Genomic DNA, 27,388 nt, shown 5'->3' with positions numbered 1-27,388 from the left:
CCAGGCAATTTGCCTCAACCTCCCACACCACCATAAATGTCTTCCCCCTTACTCTCACAGTTATTGTGGAGCACACAACAAACAGCAATAACAATGGGAATATTGGTTTCGCTGAGGTCTAACCGCGTCAGTAAACTGCGCCAGCGTGCTTTTAAACGTCCAAATGCACCTTTTACCACCATTCTGCACTTGCTCAGCCTGTAGTTGAACAGCTCCTGACTACTGTACAGGATGCCTGTGTACGGCTTCATGAGCCATGGCATTAAGGGGTAGGCTGGGTCCCCAAGGATAACTATAGGCATTTCAACATCCCCAACAGTTATTTTCTGGTCTGGGAAGTAAGTCCCTTGCTGCAGCTGTTGAAACAGACCAGAGTTCCTGAAGATGCCAGCATCATGAACCTTTCCCGGCAATCCCACGTTGATGTCGGTGCAACATCCCTTGTGATCCACCAGTGCTTGCAGCACCATTGAAAAGTACCCCTTGCAGTTTACGTACTGGCTGCCAAGCTGGTCTGGTCCCAAGATAGGGATATGCGTTCTGTCTGTCGCCCCACCACAGTTCGGGAATCCCATTGCAGCAAAGCCATCCACTATGACCTGCACGTTTCCCAGAGTCACTACCCTTGATAGCAGCAAGTCAGTGATCGCGTTGGCTTCTTGGATCACAGCAGCCCCCACAGTAGATTTGCCCACTCCAAATTGATTCCCGACTGACCGGTAGATGTCTGGCATTGCAAGCTTCCAGAGGGCTATTGCCACTCGCTTGTGAACTGTGAGAGCTGCTCTCATCTTGGTATTCTGGCACTTCAGGGCAGAGGAAAGCAAGTCACAAAGTTCCATGAAAGTGCCCTTATGCATGTGAAAGTTTCGCAGTCACTGGGAATCATCCCAGGCCTGCAGCACTATGCGGTCCCACCAGTCTGTGCTTGTTTCCCGGGCCAAGCATCGGCTTTCCACAGTATGAGCCTGCCCCATTGCCACCAGGATGGCCAAATTGCTGGGGCCCGTACTTTAAGAGAAGTGTGTCCATGTCCTCATCACTGTGCTGCCATCGCCTCCTCACCGGCTTTTGCAGGTTCTGGTTCTGCACATACCGCAGGATAATGCGCGAGGTGTTTACAATGCTTAAAACTGCCATGGTGAGCTGAGCAGGCTCCGTGGTATGGCATCTGCAGAAGAGCAGAGTTGCCACGGAAGCGGTGGCTGACGACGGATGCCACGAGAATAGATATTTATAGAGAACGACAAGAGGACTCACGAGATGAATTAGTGAGAGCAGAGTTGCAGCAGAAGCGGTGGAGGACGACGGTTAGCACCGCGCACGTTTCCTGAGGAAGAACACACGTACCCGGGACCCCAGGACAGACAACATGGAGAAATTCGCTATTGAGACAATAGCAGCAGAGCAGAGTGCCAGCAGAAGCGGTGGATGACGACGGTTAGCAATCCTACTGCACCGTCTGCTGAAAGCAGTATGGCATCCGCACGAAAAAAGGCACGAAACGATTGTCTGCTGTTGCTTTCACGGAGGGAGGGTCAACTGACGACATGTACCCAAAACCACCCGCAACAATGTTTTTGCCTCATCAGGCATTGGGAGCGTAACCCAGAATTCCAATGGGCGGCGGAAACTGCAGGAACTGTGGGATAGCTACCCACAGTGCACCACTCTGTAAGTCAGTGCTAGCCACGGTAGTGAGGACGCGCTCCACCGACTTAATGTGCTTAGTGTGGACGTACACAATCGACTGTATAAAATCAATTTCTAAAAATCGACTTCTATAATATCGATCTAATTTTGTAGTGTAGATTTACCCTCTATGAATTCCAGTTGGAAATCTGCCCAGTTTACAACTCATGCTGTTTGTTCTACATGGTAGCTCCTGCCAACCCTCTTTGGGATCTGAGAATCAAGCTGGGTTGTTTCTGGCTCATCAACAGTGAAGAGTCTGCAATCAGAGCTTGGCTGGCTAGTCTGTTGGCAAAGCATGAGACTGCAGATTCCAGCTCCCTCTCCTGGGGCTCTGCTGTCTGGGCAGTGCTAACAGAAGTGGGAAGGAATAAAAACTTATTTTAGTCACTGAAGTAAGCTGCTCTGACTCTGTCCTGAGTGTCTGAGTAAGAAGGTGCCTTTATTTCTGGTCACTTTCCAGGGGATAACCATAGTTGTAAGGTGTAAGGCAGTCAGTTCCAGCAGGAGGCACTGTGTATGTTCACCTGCTGTGGGACCACTAGCACCTCCGCTTCCAGAAGTAGGAAGGAGGCTGCTCTGTGGAGGAGCTGCAGGGTGCCCTGTTCCTCTTTTCTGCCTGCTGTCATTTCCTGGAGGAAACCCCCCCTTTGGCAAGACATTCCCCCCCAGGGCAGTGGCAGCTCGACCAAGGAAAATGCAGGCAGAGCAAGCCAATGGGTAGATCCACGCTGGTGTCCTCTGGATCAGGGAGTGCTTAGCCAGGCTCCTCAGGAAAGGGCTCTGGAGAGATCTATTGCCACCTTTTGTGAAGCGCAGCTTGACAGTGCTCTGCACTAGATTGTAAGCACAGGCTGTCGCAGCCAGGGACACACTGTCCCTGCAGGGGTGGGCAGGAGAGGTTCACATACACCTTCCCTAGGTAAGTCTGGCCCCCAACCTCCTTACCAGGAGCTCTGGAAAGACACCGGTCCCATGATCTACATGTTCTGTACTGGTCTGAGTGAGACCATGCGGAGCAATCCGAACCAGGATGTGTCTCTGTCCCAATCCAGGACCCCTTCCTGGGCAGCATGCCCTCCTCACAGCTTGTAAGGAGCCTAACTGAATGGGAAATCTTTGGGGCCTGGTGCAGAAGGCCCAGGTGGGTGCTAGCATGTGCCCCACATCCGACTGCCCAATGTACTCCCTCAAGCTGGTGGAGTTTGATTATGGATGTTATCAAAGGATAGGTGAAAAGAGAAAAGGAGGACTTGTGGCACCTTAGAGACTAACCAATTTATTTGAGCACAAGCTTTCGTGAGCTACAGCTCACTTCATCAGATGCATTCCGATAGGATAGGTGGTGATTGCTTCAGCGTCCCTGATCATAGAGGAGGCAGACCTGTTTCTCTTGCCCTTAGCTGGTCTGTTTGTGGTTTCAGTATGTTCTTGACACAACGCTTGGAAAGGCTTGGTCGGGTGCTAGGACGCCGTACAAAGGTGCTGGGGCTTCTCTCTTCCACACTAAGATTTCTTACCCAGCAGGCCACTTCCTGCTGGCAGTGATGCAGTTCAGCAAGCCAGTGTCAGACCCTTGTGTGGACAGTGTGTTGGGGAGACTGACCTTCCTCCCCAAGACACTGGTGGATTTCTCCCTTCGTATGCTGCCATTATTGCAAGGCCCTTCTCCACCAACTCCCCGGGCTTCCGACTGCAGGGGTCTGCAGCCTTTAAAGCTCACCTAGGATATGAACTCTCTGCACCCTAGATCAGCAAGCCTTTCATTGTCCAGGAGAGCCCTGTCTACAGGACTGGCGCTGTGTATCAATCTTTGCTCCGTAGCAGCCTTGCAACTTCCTGGTTGTGTCTAAAGCACATTGGGGGGAATATTGACACTGCAGTTAAAAAACGTGCAGCTGCCCCGTGTCAGCTGCCTCAGGGCTGCGGGGCTTTTTAATTGCAGGGTAGGGATCCAGGCTTGGCAGGAGCCCAGGCTCTAGGACCCTGCAAGGTGGCAGGGTCCCAGAGCTCAGGCTGCAGCTGGAAGGGCAACAGTAAACAGCCCCTTTGCCCAAGCCACACAACCCATGGGGGTCTAATTGCAGCGTAGATGCACCCTGGTGCCAGGGGAGGAGGTTAGTTTCTGCAGCCAACCTCCAATCCATTCCTAGGCAGAAGATTTGCAAGGCAGCCATTGGGTGGTGGCTTGTTGCTAAGACTCACCCTCTCAGGAAACATGGCTCATGGACTGTTACAGATCTCTTCCTGGGCTAGGAGTGCTCCAGTTCATCTTTCTTCCTCCTCCCCCCCACCCCTGTGTAGGTGGGTTTTAGCCTGTACGTTTCACGTACCTTAGCCCGTGCCATTGTTCCTTTAAAACGGTCTGTTTGTGGTTTCGGTATGCTTGCGAGTGTTGCTCCGCATCCTGTTTTCAGGTTTCAGAGTAACAGCCGTGTTAGTCTGTATTCGCAAAAAGAAAAGGAGTACTTGTGGCACCTTAGAGACTAACCAATTTATTTGAGCATAAGCTTTCGTGAGCTACAGCTCACTTCATCAGATGCATTTGTCAGTTGCATCAGCTTTCAGTCTTTTCCTACAAAGCTACAAGCTCCTGCTCTATTTAAAAGGCAGCCCTGGGGCGTTCGGCCCCAGAAGTGGGGGTGTGTATTAGGGTCCTCTGTGAAGAAGAGTGGATTACTGCAGGCCATGCTTACACAGGAAGGCCTAACCAGTCATGCAGGAATAAGTGTCCCGCAGGGGTAGGGTTATTTTGGTGTGAGCTGCTTTTCTGGGTTCTGTTTAAGCTGCTTCCTAAGCAGCTTACTTAGGTAAACGGGAAAATGCCTCTATTATACCAAAACAAGTGTCCGTGTGAGGGGCTACACTGGTAGGACTCTGTTTAAATTCCCACCTTGCTCATTCCAGGAGAACTGCCCTGTGCAGACTGGCGTTCCCTGTGACTGTTGACCTGGAAAGGCTACCTCGCCCTCAGGTCACCAGCCTGCCTTCTCCTCTCATTGTGGAGGGGTCCCCAATAACTTTCATGGCACATTTCAGAGTGTCAAGCTGCTTTGCTTAGAGAAGCTGAGAACGGGGTGTGGTTGTGGCTTCTGCTGTGCGGCTTGGTGTACTGGCCTAAGCACAGGGCTGGTAACTAAGTTCTAATCCAGGTTGGCCCTGATTTTTCACTGCCTCTCAGCAAGCCAGTTCATCTCTTTCCCTTTCTGTAAATACATACCTAGCTCTCGGGGAGGCTTGATGAGTTACAGGGGTGAAGAACAGTATGTTGATCGCATCGTTGGTAATACCGATAACTACCACAAAACCCTCCTCTGTGGGTCCGTCTGGCTGAGGTCTTGCTGCCCTGTCCTGGGATTTATCTTTGATTTATGTTGTTGGCAATTTCCTGACAGGCTCATGGAAAGCTGCACTAGTGGCCTATGCACATCCATCATGCGGCAGCTGTGGAAACTCCACAGTGCTGCAGGGAGTGCCTGGTCTCCCTTTGCGTTACCTACAGTGCCAGGATGATACCTAACACACGGGGCCCTCACCTATTTTATGGCCACTGAAGGTGCCATGACTCTCTCCGCAGATTTCCAGGCCTAATGCCAGATTGGGTAAGTACCTTATGCCTCCTGCAGTGTCCCCCAGAGACAAGATTCTTAACTTCCTGTCCTGACCAGTGCGGTGTTGTGCGCTGTTCAGGAACGCTGCGTGGCACCCCAGAGATGGCTGCCTTTCGGTGGTGGATGAGTGACTTGTTTGTTGTAATTCTTTTGGCCTCCTTTTTGCTGTAAAGCACTAAATAACGTATATTTCACATTCCTGTTGAGGCCATTTTAAGTGTACAATCGTTATTCTGGCTCTGTGCACAGGAAGGGTCTGAACTCTCTCACTCTCGTTAAACCAGGGGGAATTTGTGTATCGAGACCTGCTTTCAAGAGCAAAAATGACCCAGCTAAAACCATTTGGTAGCAGAGAAAAATCTGATTAATCCTTAACCAATTTGTATACATTCCTTCTCTCACCTCTACGGGCTATGCATATATATGAAGAGGGCTCTTAGCACTGCAGTCAGACCTAATCGAAGGACCTGTCTTCTTAAAGCTATTTATCCTCTCCCTCTCTGCAGGCAGGGAATTTCCTGAAGTACACGAATATTCTAATACCAATATGCGTCAGGAGCTTATGAGCGCTGGCTGCGTCAGAGAGCGCTCCGCTCTGCTGAGCTCAGGGCACGCAAACTGGTACCATGGCATAGCTTGGCCGTGCCCACGCCGGTCCAGCGCAGAGCTCCAGAAGGCAGTGTGCTGAAAGAGGTGGCTGGCTGGTAAAGGGTTGGACGGGGCAGTACTGAGCGTGACTGCACGGGGGTGGGGGAGAGACGGAGACAGCCCCCCCAGCTTAGGGTTAGCACTTGGCCTTTCAGTGCCAGAGGGCTGGGGCTCTGGGGGCGTTGTGAAGGCAAAGTTCTCAATTGTCATGAGTCCCTTGTGCTGCTCAACAGCTGTTCACCAGCCCTGGGGGAGCTAAGGTTCTGCCACCCCCTTGCCTTCTAGATAGGTGGGGGTTTGAGTTTGAGATGATTTGAGACTAAAAGGCTGGGGGATGGGCCCCATGGGGAGGTGGGGGAGGAAACCTTTTGGAGCAAGAATAAGTGTTGGGATGTGGCTTTTGCTCCTGGAGGCTTGCACGGGAGGGGGCCTTGGCCCTCAATCAGCCTCGACCTTTGATGCAGCCTGGGTGCCTGGTAGTACAGCCTCCGCACACAGTGCTGTTGCTCACTGTGGGCTTGTCTACACACAGACTTGTTCCCCATTAGCTGCAGTGTGGAGACTTTGCTCTGGAATAAATGTGTCCACACATGGAGTTAATCGGGAAGAACTTTGTGTAGATGAGCCCCTAGAGCCGAACATCAACACCCTCCCTCTCTCCTTTTCTGTCCCTTTCCCTCTCTCTCGTGGTTACGTTTTAAGGGCCTGGCTACACTTGCAGATGTAGAGCACTGTGAGGTAAACTCGCCTTTGTAGAGCGCAGAGGGACAGCGCTGCCGTCTGTCCACACTGACAGCTGCAAGCGCACTGGAGTGGCCACGTTTGCTGTACTTGCAGCAGTATTGGGAGCGGTGAATTATGGGCAGCTATCCCACAGAGCACCTCTTCCCATTCTGGTGCTGTGGCTTGTGGGAAGGAGGCAGGGAGTGCGGGGCATTCTGGGTCATGTCCCAACGCCCCGTAATGCATTGGTTCGCATCCCAGCAATCCCTGAGCTTCCGTCCACATTTGGCGCCATCTTCCAATGTTTTTTTTATACTGCGCGCTCTGTCTTCCCTTTCGTTCTGCGGGAATGAATCCCGAAGTGCTGAGGAATATGCTGATGGGTCTTGCCAGCACGTTACGTCTGGCAGTCGAGTTACTCCTTAAGCTGCAAACTGACAGTGAGGAGTCCGATGATGATATCAACTCGAGTAACGCATATGACACAAGATTGTTTGTGGCCTTCACGGACTTGCTCACCACCGTGGAACACCGCTCTTGGGCTCGGGAAACAAGCACTGAGTGGTGGGATCATATCGTCTTGCAAGTCTGGGATGACGAGCAGTGGCTGCAGAACTTTCGGATGAGAAAAGCCACTTTCATGGGACTGTGTGAGGAGCTCGCCCCCACCCTGCGGCGCAAGGACACGAGATTGAGCGCTGCCCGGCCGGTGGAGAAGCGGGTGGCTATTGCGATCTGGAAGTTGGCAACTTCAGACAGCTACTGATTGGTCGCTAACCAGTTTGGAGTGGGGAAGTTGACTGTTGGAATCGTGTTGATGCAAGTTTGCAGGTCCATTAATCGCATCCTGCTCAGAAGAACCGTAACTCTGGGTAAGGTGCATGACATTGTGGCTGGCTCTGCACAAATGGGTTTCCCTAACTGCGGAGTGGCGATAGATGGGATGCATATTCCAATTCTGGCACCAGCCCACCTAGCTTCCGAGTACGTTAATCGGAAGGGCTATTTCTCGATGGTTCTCCAGGCGCTTGTGGATCACCATGGGCGTTTCATTGACATTAACGCAGGCTGGCCCGGAAAGGTGCATGACGCACGCATCTTTCGGAACACTGCCCTGTTCAGGAAGCTGCAAGCCGGGACTTTTTTCCCCCAGACCAGAAGATCACCGTAGGAGAAGTCGAAATGCCCATTGTGATCCTTGGAGACTCCACTTATCCTTTAATGCCATGGCTCATGAAACCCTACACAGGGAGCCTTGACAGCAGCAAGGAGCGGTTCAACAACAGGCTGAGTCGGCACAGAATGACTGTGGAGTGTGCTTTTGGCAGTTTAAAGAGTCGCTGGTGCTCTCTGTATGGGAAGCTGGACCTGGCTGATGAGAACATCCCCGCGGTTATGTCCGCGGGGATGTACCCTCCATAACATTTGTGAAGGGAAGGGTGAAAGATTCACTCAGGCATGGAACTCGGAGGTTCTACACCTGGAGGCTGAATTTGAACAGTCAGAGAGCAGGGCTGCCAGGATTAGGGATGCCTTGAGGGAGCAATTTGAGGCTTAAAGGCACCGGTAATTTCTGGTGCCCTGCACGGGAGTGAATTGCTGTGGTTCCAATGTTAGTAGGAATCTGTGTTGCTACGCTGACTTGCAGTGTCTGTTTCTTTCCTGGGCTAAAGTATCTTTTACTTAGTGCAATAATAAAGAATGTTTTCAAAGCCAAAAAAGCCATTTACTGAAGAAGGAAAAAAAAATGCATTTGTAGAAAAGAAACACAACTGCTTGGGAAACACAAAGGGCAAGGGGGTGGGGTGGGGAACGGGACAATCACAGATTTGTGTATGCCCTGTTATCATACTCAGCCTTCCTGTCTGGAGTGCTGTGCAATGAGTGCTGCACGTCTGGCTGGCTAAAATGGATGGTGATGAGGGTTGAGTGCAGTGAGTAACGGTCACAGTTTGCAGGGCTGGGTGGTGAAGCTACAGGTGTTGGAGGCAGCTGGTGGCGGTAAGAACCCGGATGTTGGGGAAAGTGGGGTTGGAGGTGACATGGGGGCACAAGGGAAAGAGTTTTGGGACAAGGGCTGCGGGGGGGGGGCAGGTGTGGTAGTGCTCCGCCTACATGGCTACGAGTGCCTGGATCGAGTCCACTTGGCGCTCCATTATGCCTATCAGCTGATCCGTGCTTTGCTGCCGGAGCACCGCGCTTTTGTGCCGGTGCGCCTCATTCTGCTGGTGGATCTTACTTTCACTGTTCCGCCACTCCTGCACTTTTCAATTTTCATTTCTCGAATGCTGCATTACTTCATGCAACATGTCTTCCTTGCTTCTACGTGGCCTTTTTCTTATTCTTTGGAGTCTTTCAGCTGGTGATAACACAGACAGCTGAGATCTCAAAGTTGCATCTGTAAAGGCAAAATGCAACACTTAACAGAGGCAGCATTGTTCACAGCAGACAGAGCAATGATTCCCCTGTACTTAAGGGCAAGCACAGTCTACACAATAGCATAATTTGTCTGTGCGAAAGCACGTGCACGTAATCCACAGGAGCCCCAAAATGGTGAGTAAGCACAGGGTCAAGCGTGACTGATTGTTTCACGGCTGTACTGTCCTCTGGGGTTCTGTGCCTTGGGGAGAGCCAACAGTGGCAGGGGGCCCCTATGCTGAACATTGTCCCCACATTTTCCACAGGAGTCTGTCCTGGAAGATATTTTGCTGCTGAGGGTGACCGGGGAAGCAAGGGAGGGTCTTCTACTGCAATGTGGCTTCCACCCTGGCCCGTATGCAGCTTGCCTGTGTGCAGCAATGGTCCCCCTGCCCCTCACGGCACAGTGGCGCTGACAAGTTAGCCTGACTGGGACAGGACCACAGTGGCTCTCCCGAGAAACCTGTGCAAGCGCATTGCCCACGTTCTGGATGAGACCTTTGAAGAGATCACTGAGGCCGATTACCGCGATGTGAGAGAGCACATCAACGCCCTATTCCATATCAAGGCATATATGCAGCCCTAACCCTCCTCACCCCAAGAGCTCGCACCGAATAACTTCCTTCCCAAAATAAAAGCCACATACCAGGAACCTCCTGTGGCGTTTGTCCTTCCCCAAGCACCGGCCGTCGCGACTGGCTCCCTTCTTCCTGGCTTAAGAACCGCTCCTGGCTGCATGCATCTAGGGATTCCGGGGTGTCTTCCTATGCCGGAGCACCCTCGGTCCTGCTTTGCTGCTGCTCCTCCTCCAGAGCCCAGTTCAACAAGGCAGAAGTGTCTATGGTGGTACTCAGAGTGGAGGTGGGGTCGCCCCCAAGTATTGCGTCCAGCTCTTTGTGGAAACGGCAGGTTGCGGGGGCAGCACAGGAGCAGCTGTTAGCCTCCTGGGCTTTGCGGTAGGTATTCCGCAGCTCCTTCACTTTAACCCTGCACTGTGGTGCATCCCAGTCATGGCCCCTTTCCATCATGTGCCTTGATATCTGCCCAAAGGTATTGTAATTCCTGCGGCTGGAGCGCAGCTGGGACTGGACAGCTTCCTCCCCACAAATACTGATGAGGTCCAGCACCTCGCCATTGTTCCATACTTGGGATCGCCTGGCGCGTGGAGGCAGGGTCACCTGGAAAGATGTGCTGAGAGCACTCCACGCCTGGCTGAGCAAACAGGAAGGGGATTTTCCAAATTCCTTGAGAATTTAAAGGGCAGGTCTGACGGTTGGTCACCTGAGGGCAGGGCAATAGAGTTCAAAGTGATGACCAGAGTGGCTAGCACAGGTATTGTGGGACACTTCCGGAGGCCGATCAGAGCGCACTATAGGACCAGGGCGTCCACACTGGTGCCGCGGTGCTCCAGCGGGGGTGCACAAAACATTATTCCACTTGCCGAGGTGGAGTATGAACAGCATTGTAGCCGCGGAGTCGGAGCTCTCTGCTTGCCTTGCCAGTGTGGACGGGTAGTGAACTAGTTTGCCCGGGGCTCCTTTATTGCGCTCTAACTCACAAGTGTATCCAAGCCCTTAGAGTTAGTGCGTGGCAAGCCAGGGTGTGAACATACAGTGCACTGGCTTGCCACAGGCTAACTGGCTGCGTGGACCCTGGGGCTGTGTGCTAAAAGTGTACTTTGATGTCCTGCTCTTTGAACGGGAGTACATTGAAGTACAGTAGGGAGCTTTCGGGGTACGGCAGCAGGGTCTGCACGGGGCTTTCAGGGCGTGCAGGTTGGGTAGGGCACTGTCTGTTCACACACTGGTTTGCAACATACTAACTTTCCATGTAGATTGTGAGGTAATATCTTTTATTGAATCATAGAATCCTAGAATATCAGGGTTGGAAGGGACCTCAGGAGGTCCTCTAGTCCAACCCCCTTCTCAAAGCAGCACCAATCCCCAACTCAATCATCCCAGCCAGGGCTTTGTCAAGCCTGACCTTCAAAACTCCTAGGGAAGGAGATTCCACCACCTCCCTAGGTAATGCATTCCAGTGTTTCACCACCCTCCTAGTGAAAAAGTTTTTCCTAATATCCAACCTAAACCTCCCCCACTGCAACTTGAGACCATTACTCCTTGTTCTGTCATCAGCTACCACTGAGAACAGTCTAGAGCCATCCTCTTTGGAACCCCCTTTCAGGTAGTTGAAAGCAGCTATCAAATCCCCCCTCATTCTTCTCTTCTGCAGACTAAACAATCCCAGTTCCCTCAGCCTCTCCTCATAAGTCGTGTGCTCCAGCCCCCTAATTATTTTTGTTGCCCTCCGCTGGACTCTTTCCAGTTTTTCCACATCCTTCTTGTAGTGTGGGGCCCAAAACTGGACACCGTACTCCAGATGAGGCCTCACCAATGCCGAAGTATAAGGAATTAACACATGTTGCAAGAAACACCTTAAAGGAGAGTTATGGGTTACCAGTTGTGCTACTGAGACATAAAGCCAGTATCTCTGCAGGGTATCATGAAACAATTACAGCCCACGCTTGACGGTGACCACATCCTGGAAGAAACCTTTCCCAAACAACCTCGCCAAGCTCATCAGAAGCAAGCTTCCCACAGACCACGACACACCAGCTGAACAGATGCAAAGCCTGCAGTGTCCTCTCCACTGCTATGATGATCAACACCCCCCACAACATGCCTTTCAGGGGTCCTACGTATGCCTATCACAACACACGGTGTACCTCACCCAGGATATCAACTAGGTGGGTGAAATCAGAATGATGTGCGCTCGAACGAAGCTGTGCAGAAATGTGCGCTGTGCACGTGAATGAAGTCTCGCAGAAAAATAAGACAAAAACACCACAAAACGATTGCTCCATATCTGACCTCTGTCTTCCTCCTCAAAGGAAGCTTCTCAGCACCTTCAGAAGGTGAACCTGAGAGCTGAAATTCATAACTGTGGTGGCTACCAAAAATCATGGACTCAGAGACGGTGGTTTTATCTCTCATTACAAGGGCCTGTAACCCAGTAACTCTCCTTTATCCTGCAGAGGTGTTAATAGCTCACTTCAGTAGGAATGGTCTCTTGCAACACGTAAACTCCTTATGCTTAACAGTCTGTTCCGCCTTGTGTTTAGCTGTGACACTCTGATACCTTCCTCAGGCCAGAAGGAGAGCTCTGTGGCACTCAGGTTTGTCTCTTTTACTGGGACAACTTCTGTTGGTAAAGATATTACCTCATCCGCCTTGTCTCTCTTATTCTGGGACCAATGCAGCAACACTGCAAGCAGGTAGATTGTGACAGAGATGGCAATTTCCTGGACAAACCTTAAAATAATTAAGTTTAAGTATTTTAGGAGTTCAGTGTATTCAAAATGCAAATGGTTATGTATTGTTGTGGGACTGTGTAACGTCCCTTGGGGGCAGCCATGTCTAATGTAAACTCTGGGAAGTATTCTAAGCCTCAAAAGACTGTTTGAAACAATGGGCCAGACAAGAGTGAACTTTCAAAATTCTAGGAGTACTTGTGGCACCTTAGAGACTAACAGATTTATTTGGGCATAAGCTTTTGTGAGCTAAAATCCACTTTGTGGTTTCCCAGGAAAGCTCTAGGGGAATTGTTAAGCCGATATCTGCAAGAACTCGGCCTCCAGAAGCTTTGCACCAGGGAGTCTGCTGATCACCTGTTACATGAGGACAAGCTCAGAGCCCTAACTGTGAAGTGGTAACTCTCAGCATGACACATGGGCATGCTTGTTCTGAGCAAAAGGTGTCAGGAACTTGCAAAGCCTTGCAAGTGGCTGGAAGCCCCTGATTTCACTTGGTGTGGGGCTTGGTAGACTCTCTAGTGCTGGGCTGCTTGACAAGGCTACAGCCTTGGGCTGATGGGACCGACTGGTTGATGGAGGAGGGAGTTACTGTCCCCACACCTCCTGCTGAGCCCCCCGCCCCCGAAGCAAAAGTGGCCTTTGAACTCCTGTTGTGCTAGGAACTGGTCCTGAACCCCACAGGCCCTGAACAACCCTCCAAAAACTCCTCCGTTGCTGCTGACCTAATCTGGACTGGCAGGGCAGCCTAGATGTTGAAGACTGTACAGCATCATATCAACTCCTTGACCCAGCTAGTTCCCCAGCACAGCACAAATCTGAAGGGCTGTGGTCTACCCAGCAACGGGACCCTCATCAGCATCTCAGGCCAGCTGCAGAGCCACTACCACTGAAGGAGAGATGGCCCCTAGGGGCTGGTATTGGACAGGCTTTCCCATCAAAGTGGGGTCACTTATCTCTCTCTCCTGCCCTTCCTGCAGAGACTTCTTGTTTCCATTTGCCAGAGTTAGCTCTCACTGCAGACCTTGTTCATTGGCTGCTCTCTCTCTCTCTGTTTCTGCGGGGACCAGTCCCACTGCTGGGAGCTCTGTGGTTAACAGGCCAGCTAGCACAGTGTTCAAAGCCTGGACCATGGCTGGCTGTGACCTTGTGCTGAGGTGTTTGTAAACAGACAGGCTGTCTCTAGAATTGTGTGGAGTTGCTTCCCCCCCACACCCCCTCGCAGACCCACGGGGATTGTTCAGGGCTCCAGCAATCAGAACCAGATCAAGCAGGCTGAGAGCTCTGTTACGTCGGGTGCTGTCAGAGATGGGGCCTGTGAGAGCTAGGAGGTGTCCTTTGCAGGGCTGGATCATTCTGAGCAGAGTTCGCTTGCCTGCCGGCCCCCTTTGCTGGCCACCTGGGGCTTGGGTTGACTTTTTCATCTTAGGCTACTCCTCCTCCCAGTGCTCTCTGATTCCTAAAAGGACACACACATGCCTACGTCACACTGTGTGTCCGGGGGACATGTTAGAAGCATGTCTCTCTGTGGCCACCATATAATTCCAGGGCTGAATTGAGGCAGATTTAGGTGGCAGTTGGAACCCAGGACCCCTATCCTGTGGCAGACTGGTTGACTTTAGGCAAGGCACTTTCTGTCTGTCTGTCTGAGATTACCTCCATGTACAGATGGGATAAAACCACCGAGGTGTCTGCTGAGGTTTGTGAAACACTGTGGGTTTGCCCAGTGGTATCAGGGTACAAACCATGTCTTTTGTGGGAAGCAGCTCCCCTCTCCACTGAGTAAGATGGGAACAGGAATGCCAGCAAAAAAGGGACTTGGGATCCCAGGCAGCTAGGCGCTGAGAGCACTAAGTGCAGCATAGTGAATGTCAGGGTTCCTTCCCCACTCTGAACTCTAGGGTACAGATGTGGGAACTCTAGGGTAGAGATGTGGGGACCTGCATGAAAGACCCCCTAAGCTTACTCTTACCAGCTTAGGTTAAAAACTTCCCCAAGGTACAAACTTTGCCTTGTCCTTGAACCATATGCTGCCACCACCAAGCGTGTTAAACAAAGACCAGGGAAAGAGCCCACTTGGAGACGTCTTCCCCCAAAATATCCCCCCCCCCCCCCAGCCCTACACCCCCTTTCCTGGGGAAGGCTTGATCAAAATTCTCAGCAATTTGTGCAGGTGAACACAAACCCAAACCCTTGGATCTTAAGAGCAATGAAAAATCAATCAGGTTCTTAAAAGAAGAATTTTAATTAAAAAAAAGGTAAAAGAATCACCTCTGTAAAATCAGGATGGTAAATACCTTACAGGGGTAATCGGATTCAAAACATAGAGAATCCCTCTAGGCAAAAGCTTAAGTTACAAAAAGACACAAAAGCAGGAATATACATTCCATTCAGCACAGCTTATTTTACCAGCCATTAAACAGAAGGAAATCTAACGCACTTCTAGCTAGGTTACTTACTAACTAACAGAAGTTCTAAGACTGCATTCCTGATCTGCTCCCAGAAAAAGCACCAGACAGATCCTTTGTTCCTCTCCCTCCCCCCCCCTTCCCCCCGCCCAGATTGGAAAGTATCTTGTCTCCTCATTGGTCATTTTGGTCAGATGCCAGCGAGGTTACCTTAGCTTCTTAACCCTTTACAGGTGAGAGGGTTTTGCCTCTGGCCAGGCGGGATTTTCTAGCACTGTCTACAGAAAGGTGGTTCCCTTCCCTTTATTTTTATGACAGCCCGAAAAAGGGCAAGAGCCGCAGCTGTGGCCAAGCTGAGCAGCCATGTCGTGCTGCTGGTGTCCCTTACCCCCGTCTCCCTCTCCCCTCCTCCTCCCCCCTGTGGCTCTGCGCCGTTCATTACGTGAGCTGGGTTAGCTCCTCATTGTGGATCCTCTGCGTGTCCAGCACAGACCTGCTCCATGTGCGAGCAACAGCAATACAAATGCTCCAAAAGGGAGGGGAACTAGCAGTGTGGCTAGCAGGAGTGGGGTGAAATTCAGAGGGGGGAATCTGAGCTTCCGGCACGGGCTCTTTCTGACCGAGCCCTACTGGGAAAGGTGGGAGCTCCGTTACTCTAAACCTAGGCTGGAGAAAGCTGTGGGCAGTGCTCGCTAGGGAAGTGAACTGGCTGATAGCCGTGTTCGTTGGGTGGTCGTGCTCTAGGTGGCGTGGGACCCCGGTGTGGGGTCTCTCCCTCTGTCCTGCCTGCGTTAGCCGTGGCACAGAATGCATTTGCATTTCCCGTGGCTGGCAGGCGTGTTCTGGCCTGTGCGTCATGCGGGGAGCAGCAGTGGACTGGGCACAGAGTGCTAGCAGAGTTCTAGGTACTGAGCAAGGAGTGTCTTCGCTCTTGGTAAGAGCCTCTGTTAACACCTGGGCAGTGTTGGCTGCCTGCTTGGAGCAGGCTGGTTACTGCATGCCAGCGCCTGCCGTCTGGCAGCAGCGAGCCTGCGGCCCGGCTCCCTTGTGGGGTTGGGGTGCATGTTGTCTAATCGACGTTCCCTCTGCTTCTTTCCAGGTTTCAAGTGCCCCATTTGCTCCAAATCTGTGGCTTCCGACGAGATGGAAATGCACTTTATCATGTGTCTGAGCAAGCCCCGCCTCTCCTACAACGGTAAGGGCTCCCTTTGTGTGCAGCAGCTGGCTCGTGAGCCCGAGGGAGGGCCAGTAAACACCACAGGGTTTGCTAGGCAGCTCAGCCCAGGACACGGAGAAAAGCCTCATCGCAGGCAGACGTGCTGCGTCTCTCCAGGAGAGGGCCCAGCTGTCAGGCTTGGAGGGGTCGGCTTTAGCTGGCTTGGTACGGGGAAGAATGCCCAGATGAATGCTCTCCTGGGCTATGAGTTAGCCCCAGCTTATCCGGGGCTCTTGCTTCTTTCCACCCTTCGGATACAGGAGCTGCCCCGTCTCGGCCATGCCCTTCCCCCCTGCTTTGCTTCCAGCTCAGGGACTTCCCGTCACACTTGTGTTCTTCAGCTGGGAGTGGCCAACCAGCTGTTGGTCCTGTGTGCCCAGGCTTCTGCTCTCCACCCCCTTGTTAGGTGTAATACCCTTCCCCACACAGCCCCCATCCAGCCCTACTTGGCTCTTCCCAAAACTACCCCAGTGGGGGGGAAGGGGGGCAGCTGGCTGGGTCACACGTGTGGGGCTGGGGGCTGAGGATCAACCCTGTTGGCTTGCACTGTGCAGAGCTTTGCCTTGCCAGGTGGGAGTGGGGTGGAGGAGTGTGTGGGGAGAAGATAGGGGCAGCCCTAGACATAGGCTGTGCTGGGAGCAGAAACCCTGAAGTGTAGTGTCTGGGGAGGGCAGGCTATGTGCATTTCCTCCAGAGCATTTGTGGGGTGGGAATGCCCCCAGGGCACTCTGGGGTCACTTCATTTCTCCCAGTGACTTGATCAGTGAGGAATTGAACACTGGGGATGGGAACTGATTGGCCTAACTTGGTTACGCAGCCAAGACACTGTGTGGCTGGTGGTAGGATCTAGTGGTCCAGGTAACCCACTTCCTGGGAAATAGTCAAGATGGGTTTTGTAAAGGGAAATCATGCCTCGCCAATCTACTAGAATTCTTTGACGGGGTCAACAAGCATGTGGACAAGGGGGATCCAGTGGATATAGTGTATTTAGATTTTCAGAAAGCCTTTGACAAGGTCCCTCACCAAAGGCTCTTAAGCAAAATAAGCAGTCATGGGATAAGAGGAAAGGTGTTCTCATGGATTGGTAACTGGTTAAAAGATAGGAAACAAAGGGTAGGGAATAAATGGTCATTTTTCAGAATGGAGAGAGGTAAATAGTGGTGTCCCCCATGGGTCTGTACTGGGCCCAGTCCAATTGAACATATTCAGAAATGATCTGGAGAAAGCAGTAAACAGTGAGGTGGCAAAATTTGCAGACACAAAACTACTCAAGATAGTTAAGTCCCAGGCAGACTGCGAAGAGCTACAAAGGGATCTCACAAAACTAGGGGTATGTCTACACTACGAAATTAGGTTGATTTTTATAGAATTTGATTTTTAGAAATCGATTTTATACAGTCGATTGTGTATGTTCCCACTAAGTGAATTAAGTCGGCGGAGTGTGTCCTCAGTACCATGGCTAGCATCAACTTACAGAGTGGTGCACTGTAGGGTAGCTATCCCACAGTTCCCGCAGTCTCTGCTGCCCATTGGAATTCTTGGTTAAGCTCCCAATGCCTGATGGGGCAAAAACATTGTCGCAGGTGGCTTTGGGTACATGTCTTCAGTCGCCCCTCCCTCCCTCCCTCCGTGGAAGCAACGGCAGACAATCATTTTGCGCCTTTTTTCCTGGGTTACACGCACGGAGCCTGCTCAGCTCACCACTGCTGTTGTGAGCACTGTAAACACCTCGCGCATTATCCTGGAGGATGTGCGGAACCGGGCTAAGAGGCACCAGCACGAGGACGACTGTGATCGGTTCATGGACACAGACGTTCCTGAAAGCATGGGCTGTGGCAATTGGGACATCATGGCGGCAGTGGGGCTGGTTGATACAGTGGAACGCCGATTCTGGGCCCGGCAAACAAGCACAGACTGGTGGGATCGCATAGTGTTGCAGGTCTGGGATGATTCACGTTGGCTGCGAAACTTTCGCATGTGTAAGGCCACTTTCCTTGAACTTTGTGAGTTGCTTTCCCCTGCCCTGAAGCGCAGGAATACCAAGGTGAGAGCTGCCCTGACAGTTGAGAAGCGAGTGGCGATAGCCCTGTGGAAGCTTGCAATTCCTGACTGCTACCAGTCAGTCAGGAATCAATTTGAAGTGGGCAAGTCTACTGTGGGGGCTGCTGTGATTCAAGTAGCCAGGGCAGTCACTGATGTTCTGCTATTAAGGGTAGTGACTCTGGGAAATGCGCAGGTCATAGTGGATGGCTTTGCTGCAATGGGGTTACTTAACTGTGGTGGGGCGATAGACGGAACCCATATCCCTATCTTGGGACCGGACCACCTTGCCAACCAGAACGTAAACCGCAAGGGGTACTTCTCAATGGTGCTGCAAGCACTGGTGGATCACAAGGGACGTTTCACCAACATCAACGTGAGATAGCCGGGAAAGGTGCATGACGCTCGCATCTTTAGGAACTCCAGGCTGTTCGAGCAGTTGCAAGAAGGGACTTACTTTCCAGACCAGAAAATTACCATTGGGGATGTTGAAATGCCAGTAGTTATCCTTGGGGACCCAGCCTATCCCTTGCTCCCATGGCTCATGAAGGCGTACACAGGCAGCTTGGACAGTAGTAAGGAGCAGTTCAACTATAGGCTGATCTAGTGCAGAATAGTGGTAGAATGTGCCTTTGGACGTTTAAAAGCTCGCTGGCACTGTTTGCTGACTAGGTTAGAGCTCAGCGCAACCAACATTCCCATTGTTGTTGCTGCTTGCTGTGTGCTCCATAATATCTGTGAGAGTAAGGGGGAGACGTTTATGGCCAGGTGGGAGGCTGAGGCAAATTAGAAGTAATTAGAAGAGCACAGCTAGGCGCGCTGCGCATCAGAGAGGCTTTGAAAACCAGTTTCGTGACAGTTGTGTGTGTTTCTCCTTGCTGCAAACCCGCCCCCTTTGGTTGGCTTACAAGAAATTAAAACCAACACTCTTCCCCCCCCCCTTCGATCACAGCTGGCAAAGGAAATAAAGTAACTATTGTTTTGAAACCACGCATTCTTTCTTTATTAAAAAAAAAAAAAAAAAGTGAGATAACTGACACGGTAGGCCGGGTGGGGTAGGGTGTGGGAGGAGGGAAGGACAAGGCCACATTGCTTATTGTAGCCACACTACAAATCATAGAATATCAGGGTTGGAAGGGACCTCAGGAGGTCATCTAGTCCAACCCCCTGCTCAAAGCAGGACCAATCCCCAACTAAATCATCCCAGCCAGGGCTTTGTCAAGCCTGACCTTAAAAATATCTAAGGAAGGAGATTCCACCACCTCCCTAGGTAACGCATTCCAGTGTTTCACCACCCTCCTAGTGAAAAAGTTTTTCCTAATATCCAACCTAAACCTCCCCCACTGCAACTTGAGACTATTACTCCTTGTTCTGTCATCAGCTACCCCTGAGAACAGTCTAGATCCATCCCCTAACTCAGGGGTTGTACCCAATGATTGGAGAATTGCTGACATAGTTCCTATTTTTAAGAAAGGGGAAAAAAAGTGATCCGGGTAATTATAGGCCTGTTAGTTTGACATCTGTAGTATGCAAGGTCTTGGAAAAAATTCTGAAGGAGAAGGTAGTTAAGGACATTGAAGTCAATGTAAATGGGACAAAATACAACATGGTTTTACAAAAGGTAGATCGTGCCAAACCAACCTGATCTCCTTCTTTGAGAAAGTAACAGATTTTTTAGACAAAGGAAACGCAGTGGATCTAATTTACCTAGATTTCAGTAAGGCGTTTGATACCATGCCACATGGGGAATTATTAGTTAAATTGGATAAGATGGGGATCAATAGGAAAATTGAAAGGTGGATAAGGAATTGGTTAAAGGGGAGACTACAACGGGTCCTACTGAAAGGTGAACAGTCAGGCTGGAGGGAGGTTACCAGTGGAGTTCCTCAAGGATCGGTTTTGGGACCAGTCTTATTTAATCTTTTTATTACTGACCTCGGCACAAAAAGCGGGAATGTGCTAATAAAGTTTGCGGATGATACAAAGCTGGGAAGTATTGCCAATTTAGAGAAGGACAGGGATATCCTACAGGAGGATCTGGATGACCTTGTAAACTGGAGTAATAGTAATAGGATGAAATATAATAGTGAGAAGTGTAAGGTCATGCATTTAGGGATTAACAACAAGAATTTGTTATAAGCTAGGGATGCACCAATTAGAAGTAACGGAGGAGGAGAAGGACCTTGGAGTACTGGTTGATCATAGGATGACTATGAGCCACCTATGTGATATGGCCGTGAAAAAAGCTAATGCGGTCTTGTGATGCATCAGGAGAGGTATTTCCAGTAGGGATAAGGAGGTTTTAGTACCGTTATCCAAGGCACTGGTGAGACCTCACCGGGAATACTGTGTGCAGTTCTGGTCTCCCATGTTTAAGAAGGATGAATTCAAACTGGAACAGGTACAGAGAAGGGCTACTAGGATGATCCGAGGAATGGAAAACTTGTCTTATGAAAGGAGACTCAAGGAGTTTGGCTTGTTTAGCCTAACTAAAAGAAGGCTGAGGGGAGATATGATTGCTCTCTCTAAATATATCAGAGGAATAAATACCGGAGAGGGAGAGGAATTATTTAAGCTCAGTACCAATGGACACAAGAACAAATGGATATAAACTGGCCACCAGGAAATTTAGACTAGAAATTAGACGAAGGTTTCTAACCATCAGGGGAGTGAAGTTTTGGAACAGCCTTCCAAGGGAAGCAGTGGGGGCAAAAGATCTATCTGGCTTTAAGATTCAGCTCGATAAGTTTATGGAGGAGATGGTATTATGGGATAACATGGTTTTGGTAATTAAATATTCATGGTAAATAGGCCCAATGGCCTGTGATGGTCTATTAGACGGGGTGGGATCTGAGTTACCCAGGAAAGAATTTTTGTGTAGTATCTGGCTGATGAATCTTGCCCATATGCTCAGGGTTTAGCTGATCGCCATATTTGGGGTCGGGAAGGAATTTTCCTCCAGGGCAGATTGGAAGAGGCCCTGGAGGTTTTTCGCCTTCCTCTGTAGCATGGGTCACGGGTCACTTGCTGAAGGATTCTCTGCTCCTTGAAGTCTTTAAACGACGATTTGAGGACTTCAATAGCACAGACATAGGTGTGAGGTTTTTTGCAGTAGTGGTGGGTGAAATTCTGTGGCCTGCGTTGTGCAGGAGGTCAGACTAGATGATCATAATGGTCCCTTCTGACCTAAATATCTATGAATCTTTGGAACCCCCTTTCAGGTAGTTGAAAGCAGCTATCAAATCCCCCCTCATTCTTCTCTTCCGCAGACTAAACAATCCCAGTTCCCTCAGCCTCTCCTCATAAGTCATGTGTTCCAGTCCCCTAATCATTTTTGTTGCCCTCCACTGGACTCTTTCCAATTTTTCCACATCTTTCTTGTAGTGTGGGGCCCAAAACTGGACACAGTACTCCAAATGAGGCCTCACCAGTGTCGAATAGAGAGGGACGATCACGTCCCTCGATCTGCTGGCAATGCCCCTACGTATACATCCCAAAATGCCATTGGCCTTCTTGGCAGCAAGGGCACACTGTTGACCCATATCCAACTTCTCGTCCACTGTAACCCCTAGGTCCTTTTCTGCAGAACTGCTGCCGAGCCATTCGGTCCCTAGTCTGTAGCGGTGCACGGGATTCTTCCGTCCTAAGTGCAGGACTCTGCACTTGTCCTTGTTGAATCTCATCAGATTTCTTTTGGCCCAATCCTCTAATTTGTCTAGGTCCCTCCGTATCCTATCCCTACTCTCCAGCGTATCTACCACTCCTCCCAGTTTAGTGTCATCTGCAAACTTGCTGAGGGTGCAATCCACACCATCCTCCAGATCATTAATAAAGATATTGAACAAAACCGGCCCAAGGACCGACCCTTGGGGCACTCCACTTGATACCGGCTGCCAACTAGACATGGAGCCTTTGATCACTAACAGTTGAGCCCGACAATCTAGCCAACTTTCTATCCACCTTATAGTCCATTCATCTAGCCCATACTTCTTTAATTTACTGGCAAGAATACTGTGGGAGACCGTGTCAAAAGCTGTTTGAATGACAGTCTTCTGTTGCTTGGGCCATCCTCTGGAGTGGAATGGCTGCGTGCCCAGAGCCTCCCCCACCTCATTCTTGGGTGTCTGGGTGAGGAGGATATGGAACTTGGGGAGGAGGACAGGCGGTTGGGTTAGGGTTAGGGGGAGCATAGAAACATTTGCACCTGGGGGGAGATAAAAAGGGAGAGTAAAATTTCAGATGATACATTTCTGAGAACAAAAGGGAGACTTTTTCACAGTGAATCAAGGAATTCACAGCAAACAGCACATGTGTTTTAGGTACAAGGTCGCATTTTGCCTTTTATATTGAGCGCCTGCCAGTATGGTGACACATCACAAGCAGCTGGGCCGCAGAATTCGGTTTCCAGGCAGCCATGGTAAGCCTTTTGGTACGTGGGGTTGGCTTCTTACGCCTTCATAACATGTGGGAATGGTTTCAAACTGCAGTGCCGTCCTGTCCCATAGCAAGCAATGCCGGTTGGGTTTCACATTTAAAAGGAGGGGCTGCAGTTTTCAGGTGGATGTGCAGCACCCCGCACCCCACTGCACCGCGTGGCTATTCTCTGAGATGATCCCTTCACCCCTCCCCCTGCCGCTTAGCTATTCTCCGTAACACCAAGGGAGTTCCAGAAAACTGGAAGAAAGCTAATGTTGTACCAATATTTTAAAAGGCAAATGAGATGACCCCAGTCTGACACTGATCACAGATAATGGAGCAGCTTATATGGGACTGGTGGGTGAAATTCTGTGGCCTGCATTGTGCAGGAGGTCAGACTAGATGATCATAATGGTCCCTTCTGACCTAAATATCTATGAATCTATGATCCCTTTTAGCCCAGTGCAAACAATCCAGCATGAACAGGGTCCTTTTACTGTTCCCTTACAAAAATTCCCCTATTTCAACCAGGTGACCATGAATGATATCACTCTCCTGAGGTTTCAGAGTAACAGCCGTGTTAGTCTGTATTCGCAAAAAGAAAAGGAGTACTTGTGGCACCTTAGAGACTAACCAATTTATTTGAGCATAAGCTTTCGTGAGCTACAGCTCACTTCATCGGATGCATACTGTGGAAACTGCAGAAGACATTATATACACAGAGACCATGAAACAATACCTCCTCCCACCCTCCTGCTGGTAATAGCTTATCTAAAGTGATCACTCTCCTTACAATGTGTATGATAATCAAGTTGGGCCATTTCCAGCACAAATCCAGGTTTTCTCACCCTTTGCCCCCCGCCCCCCCCCCACACACACAAACTCACTCTCCTGCTGGTAATAGCTCATCCAAAGTGACCACTCTCCCTACAATGTGCATGATAATCAAGGTGGGCCATTTCCAGCATAAATCCAAGTTTAACCAGAACGTCGGGGGGGGGAGGAAAAAACAAGGGGAAATAGGCTACCTTGCATAATGACTTAGCCACTCCCAGTCTCTATTTAAGCCTAAATTAATAGTATCCAATTTGCAAATGAATTCCAATTCATCAGTTTCTTGCTGGAGTCTGGATTTGAAGTTTTTTTGTTGTAAGATAGCGACCTTCATGTCTGTAATTGCGTGACCAGAGGGATTGAAGTGTTCTCCGACTGGTTTATGAATGTTATAATTCTTGACATCTGATTTGTGTCCATTTATTCTTTTACGTAGAGACTGTCCAGTTTGACCAATGTACATGGCAGAGGGGCATTGCTGGCACCATCAGGAGAGTGAGTTTGTGGGGGGCGGAGGGTGAGAGAACCTGGATTTGTGCTGGAAATGGCCCAACTTGATTATCATGCACATTGTAAGGAGAGTGATCACTTTAGATAAGCTATTACCAGCAGGAGAGTGGGAGGAGGTATTGTTTCATGATCTCTGTGTATATAATGTCTTCTGCAGTTTCCACAGTATGCATCCGATGAAGTGAGCTGTAGCTCACGAAAGCTTATGCTCAAATAAATTGGTTAGTCTCTAAGGTGCCACAAGTCCTCCTTTTCTTTTTGCGAATATAGACTAACACGGCTGTTACTCTGAAACCTCAGGAGAGTGATATCATTCATGGTCACCTGGTTGAAATAGGGGAATTTTTGTAAGGGAACAGTAATATCATAATGCCTCTGTGTAAATCCATGGTACACCCACACCTTGAATACTGCATGCAGATGTGGTTGCCTCATCTCAAAAAGGATATATTGGAATTTGAAAAGATTCAGAAAAGGGCAACAAAAATGAGTAGGAGTATAGAACGGCTTCCGTATGAGGAGAGATTAATAAGACTTTTCAGCTTGGAAAAGAGGCGACTAAGACAAGATATGATAGAGGTCTATAAAATCATGAGTGGTATAGAGAAAGTAAATAAGGAAGTGTTATTTACTCCTTCTCATAATACAAGAACAAGGGGCCACCAAATGAAATTAATAGGTAGCAGGTTTAAAATAAACACAAAGTATTTTTTCACTCAACACACTGTCAACCTCTGGAACTCCTTGCCAGAGGATGTTGTGAAGGCCAATACCATAAGAGGGTTCAAAAGGAAGCTAGATAGATTAATAGAATATCAGGGTTGGAAGGGACCTCAGGATCTAGTCCAACCCCCTGCTCAAAGCAGGACCAATCCCCAACTCAATCATGCCAGCCAGGGCTTTGTCAAGCCTGACCTTAAAAACTTCTAAGGAAGGAGTTTCCACCACCTCCCTAGGTAACGCATTCCAGTGTTTCACCGCCCTCCTAGTGAAAAAGGTTTTTTCCTAATATCCAACCTTAAACCTCCCCCACTGCAACTTGAGACCATTACTCCCTTTCTGTCATCTGCTACCACTGAGAACAGTCTAGATCCATCCTCTTTGGAACCCCCTTTCAGGTAGTTGAAAGCAGCTATCAAATCCCCCCTCATTCTTCTCTTCCGCAGACTAAACAATCCCAGTTCCCTCAGCCTCTCCTCATAAGTCATGTGTTCCAGTTCCCTGATCATTTTTGTTTCCCTCTGCTGGACATTCTCCAATATTTCCACATCCTTCTTGTAGTGTGGGGCCCAAAACTGGACACAGTACTCCGGATGAGGCCTCACCAATGTCGAATAGAGGGGAACGATCATGTCCCTCGATCTGCTGGCAATGCCCCTACTTATACATCCCAAAATGCCACTGGCCTTCTTGGCAACAAGGGCACGCTGTTGACTCATATCCAGCTTCTCGTCCACTGTAACCCCTAGGTCCTTTTCTGCAGAACTGCTGCCTAGCCATTCGGTCCCTAGTCTGTAGCGGTGCATTGGATTCTTCCGTCCTAAGTGCAGGACTCTGCATTTGTCCTTGTTGAACCTCATCAGATTTCTTTTGGCCCAGTCCTCCAATTTGTCTAGGGCCCTCTGTATCCTATCTCTACTCTCCAGCGTATCTACCACTCCTCCCAGTTTAGTGTTATCTGCAAACTTGCTGAGGATGCAATCCACACCATCTTCCAGATCATTTATGAAGATATTGAACAAAACCGGCCTGAGGACCGACCCTTGGGGCACTCCACGTGATACCGGCTGCCAACTAGACATGGAGTCATTGATCACTACCCGTTGAGCCCGACAATCTAGCCAACTTTCTATCCACCTTAGAGTCCATTCATCCAGCCCATACTTCTTTAACTTGCTGACAAGAATACTGTGGGAGACTGTGTCAAAAGCTTTGCTAAAGTCAAGGAACAACACGTCCACTGCTTTCCCCTCATCCACAGAGCCAGTTATCTCGTCACAGAAAGCAATTAGATTAGTCAGGCATGACTTGCCCTTGGTGAATCCATGCTGACTGTTCCTGATCACTTTCCTCTCCTCTAAGTGCTTCAGAATTGATTCCTTGAGGACCTACTCCATGATTTTTTCCAGGGACTGAGGTGAGGCTGACTGGCCCTGTAGTTCCCAGGATCCTCCTCCTTCCCTTTTTTAAAGATGGGCACTACATTAGCCTTTTTCCAGTCGTCCGGGACTTCCCCCGATCGCCATGAGTTTTCCAAGATAATGGACAATGCCTCTGCAATCACATCCGCCAACTCCTTTAGCGCTCTCGGATGCAGCGCATCCGGCCCCGTGGACTTGTGCTCTTCCAGCTTTTCTGAATAGTCCTGAACCACTTCTTTCTCCACAGAGGGCTGGTCACCTCCTCCCCATGCTGTGCTGCCCAGTGCAGTAGTCTGGGAGCTGACCTTGTTCATGAAGACAGAGGCAAAAAAAGCATTGAGTACATTAGCTTTTTCCACATCCTCTGTCACTAGGTTGCCTCCCTCATTCAGTAAGGGGCCACGCTTTCCTTGACTTTCTTCTTGTTGCTAGCATACCTGAAGAAACCCTTCTTGTTACTCTTAACATCTCTTGCTAGCTGCAACTCCAGGTGTGATTTGGCCTTCCTGATTTCACTACTGCATGCCCGAGCAATATTTTTATACTCTTCCCTGGTCATTTGTCCAGTCTTCCACTTCTTGTAAGCTTCTTTTTTGTGTTTAAGATCAGCAAGGATTTCACTGTGAAGCCAAGCTGGTCGCCTGCCATATTTACTATTCTTTCTACACATCGGGATAGTTTGTCCCTGTAACCTCAATAAGGATTCTTTAAAATACAGCCAGCTCTCCTGGACTCCTTTCCCCCTCATGTTATTCTCCCAGGGGATCCTGCCCATCAGTTCCCTGAGGGAGTCAAAGTCCGCTTTTCTGAAGTCCAGGGTCCGTATTCTGCTGCTCTCCTTTCTTCCCTGTGTCAGGATCCTGAACTCGACCATCTCATGGTCACTGCCTCCCAGGTTCCCATCCACTTTTGCTTCCCCTACTAATTCTTCCCGGTTTGTGAGCAGCAGGTCAAGAAGAGCTCTGCCCCTCATTGGTTCCTCCAGCACTTGCACCAGAAAATTGTCCCCTACCCTTTCCAAAAACTTCCTGGATTGTCTATGCTGTATTGCTCTCCCAGCAGATATCAGGGTGATTGAAGTCTCCCATGAGAACCAGGGCCTGCGATCTAGTAACTTCCGTGAGTTGCCGAAAGAAAGCCTCGTCCACCTCATCCTCCTGGTCTGGTGGTCTATAGCAGACTCCCACCACGACATCACCCTTGTTGCTCACACTTCTAAACTTAATCCAGAGACACTCAGGTTTTTCTGCAGTTTCATACTTGAGCTCTGCGCAGTCATACTGCTCCCTTACATACAGTGCAACTCCACCACCTTTTCGGCCCTGCCTGTCCTTCCTGAACAGTTTATATCCATCCATGACAGTACTCCAGTCATGTGAGTTATCCCACCAAGTCTCTGTTATTCCAATCACATCATAATT

The 27,388-nt window shown here is 49.9% G+C and overlaps 1 protein-coding gene across 1 annotated transcript in view; it reads left to right on the top strand.

Moving 5' to 3' along the window:
• Nucleotides 1-27,388, top strand: part of ZNRF1 (zinc and ring finger 1) — a 94,520-nt gene that overhangs the window by 48,509 nt on the left and 18,623 nt on the right. Inside the window, exon 2 of the mRNA XM_037878188.2 lies at nucleotides 15,910-16,005. Coding sequence (XP_037734116.1) covers nucleotides 15,910-16,005 — 96 coding nt within the window. The remainder of the gene's footprint in view (nucleotides 1-15,909; nucleotides 16,006-27,388) is intronic.

Source organism: Chelonia mydas, chromosome 12, assembly GCF_015237465.2.
Source record: "Chelonia mydas isolate rCheMyd1 chromosome 12, rCheMyd1.pri.v2, whole genome shotgun sequence".
NCBI lineage: Eukaryota > Metazoa > Chordata > Testudines > Cheloniidae > Chelonia > Chelonia mydas.
The sequence above is the reverse complement of the archived record's forward strand: the minus strand, read 5'-3'. Positions and strand labels throughout refer to the sequence as shown.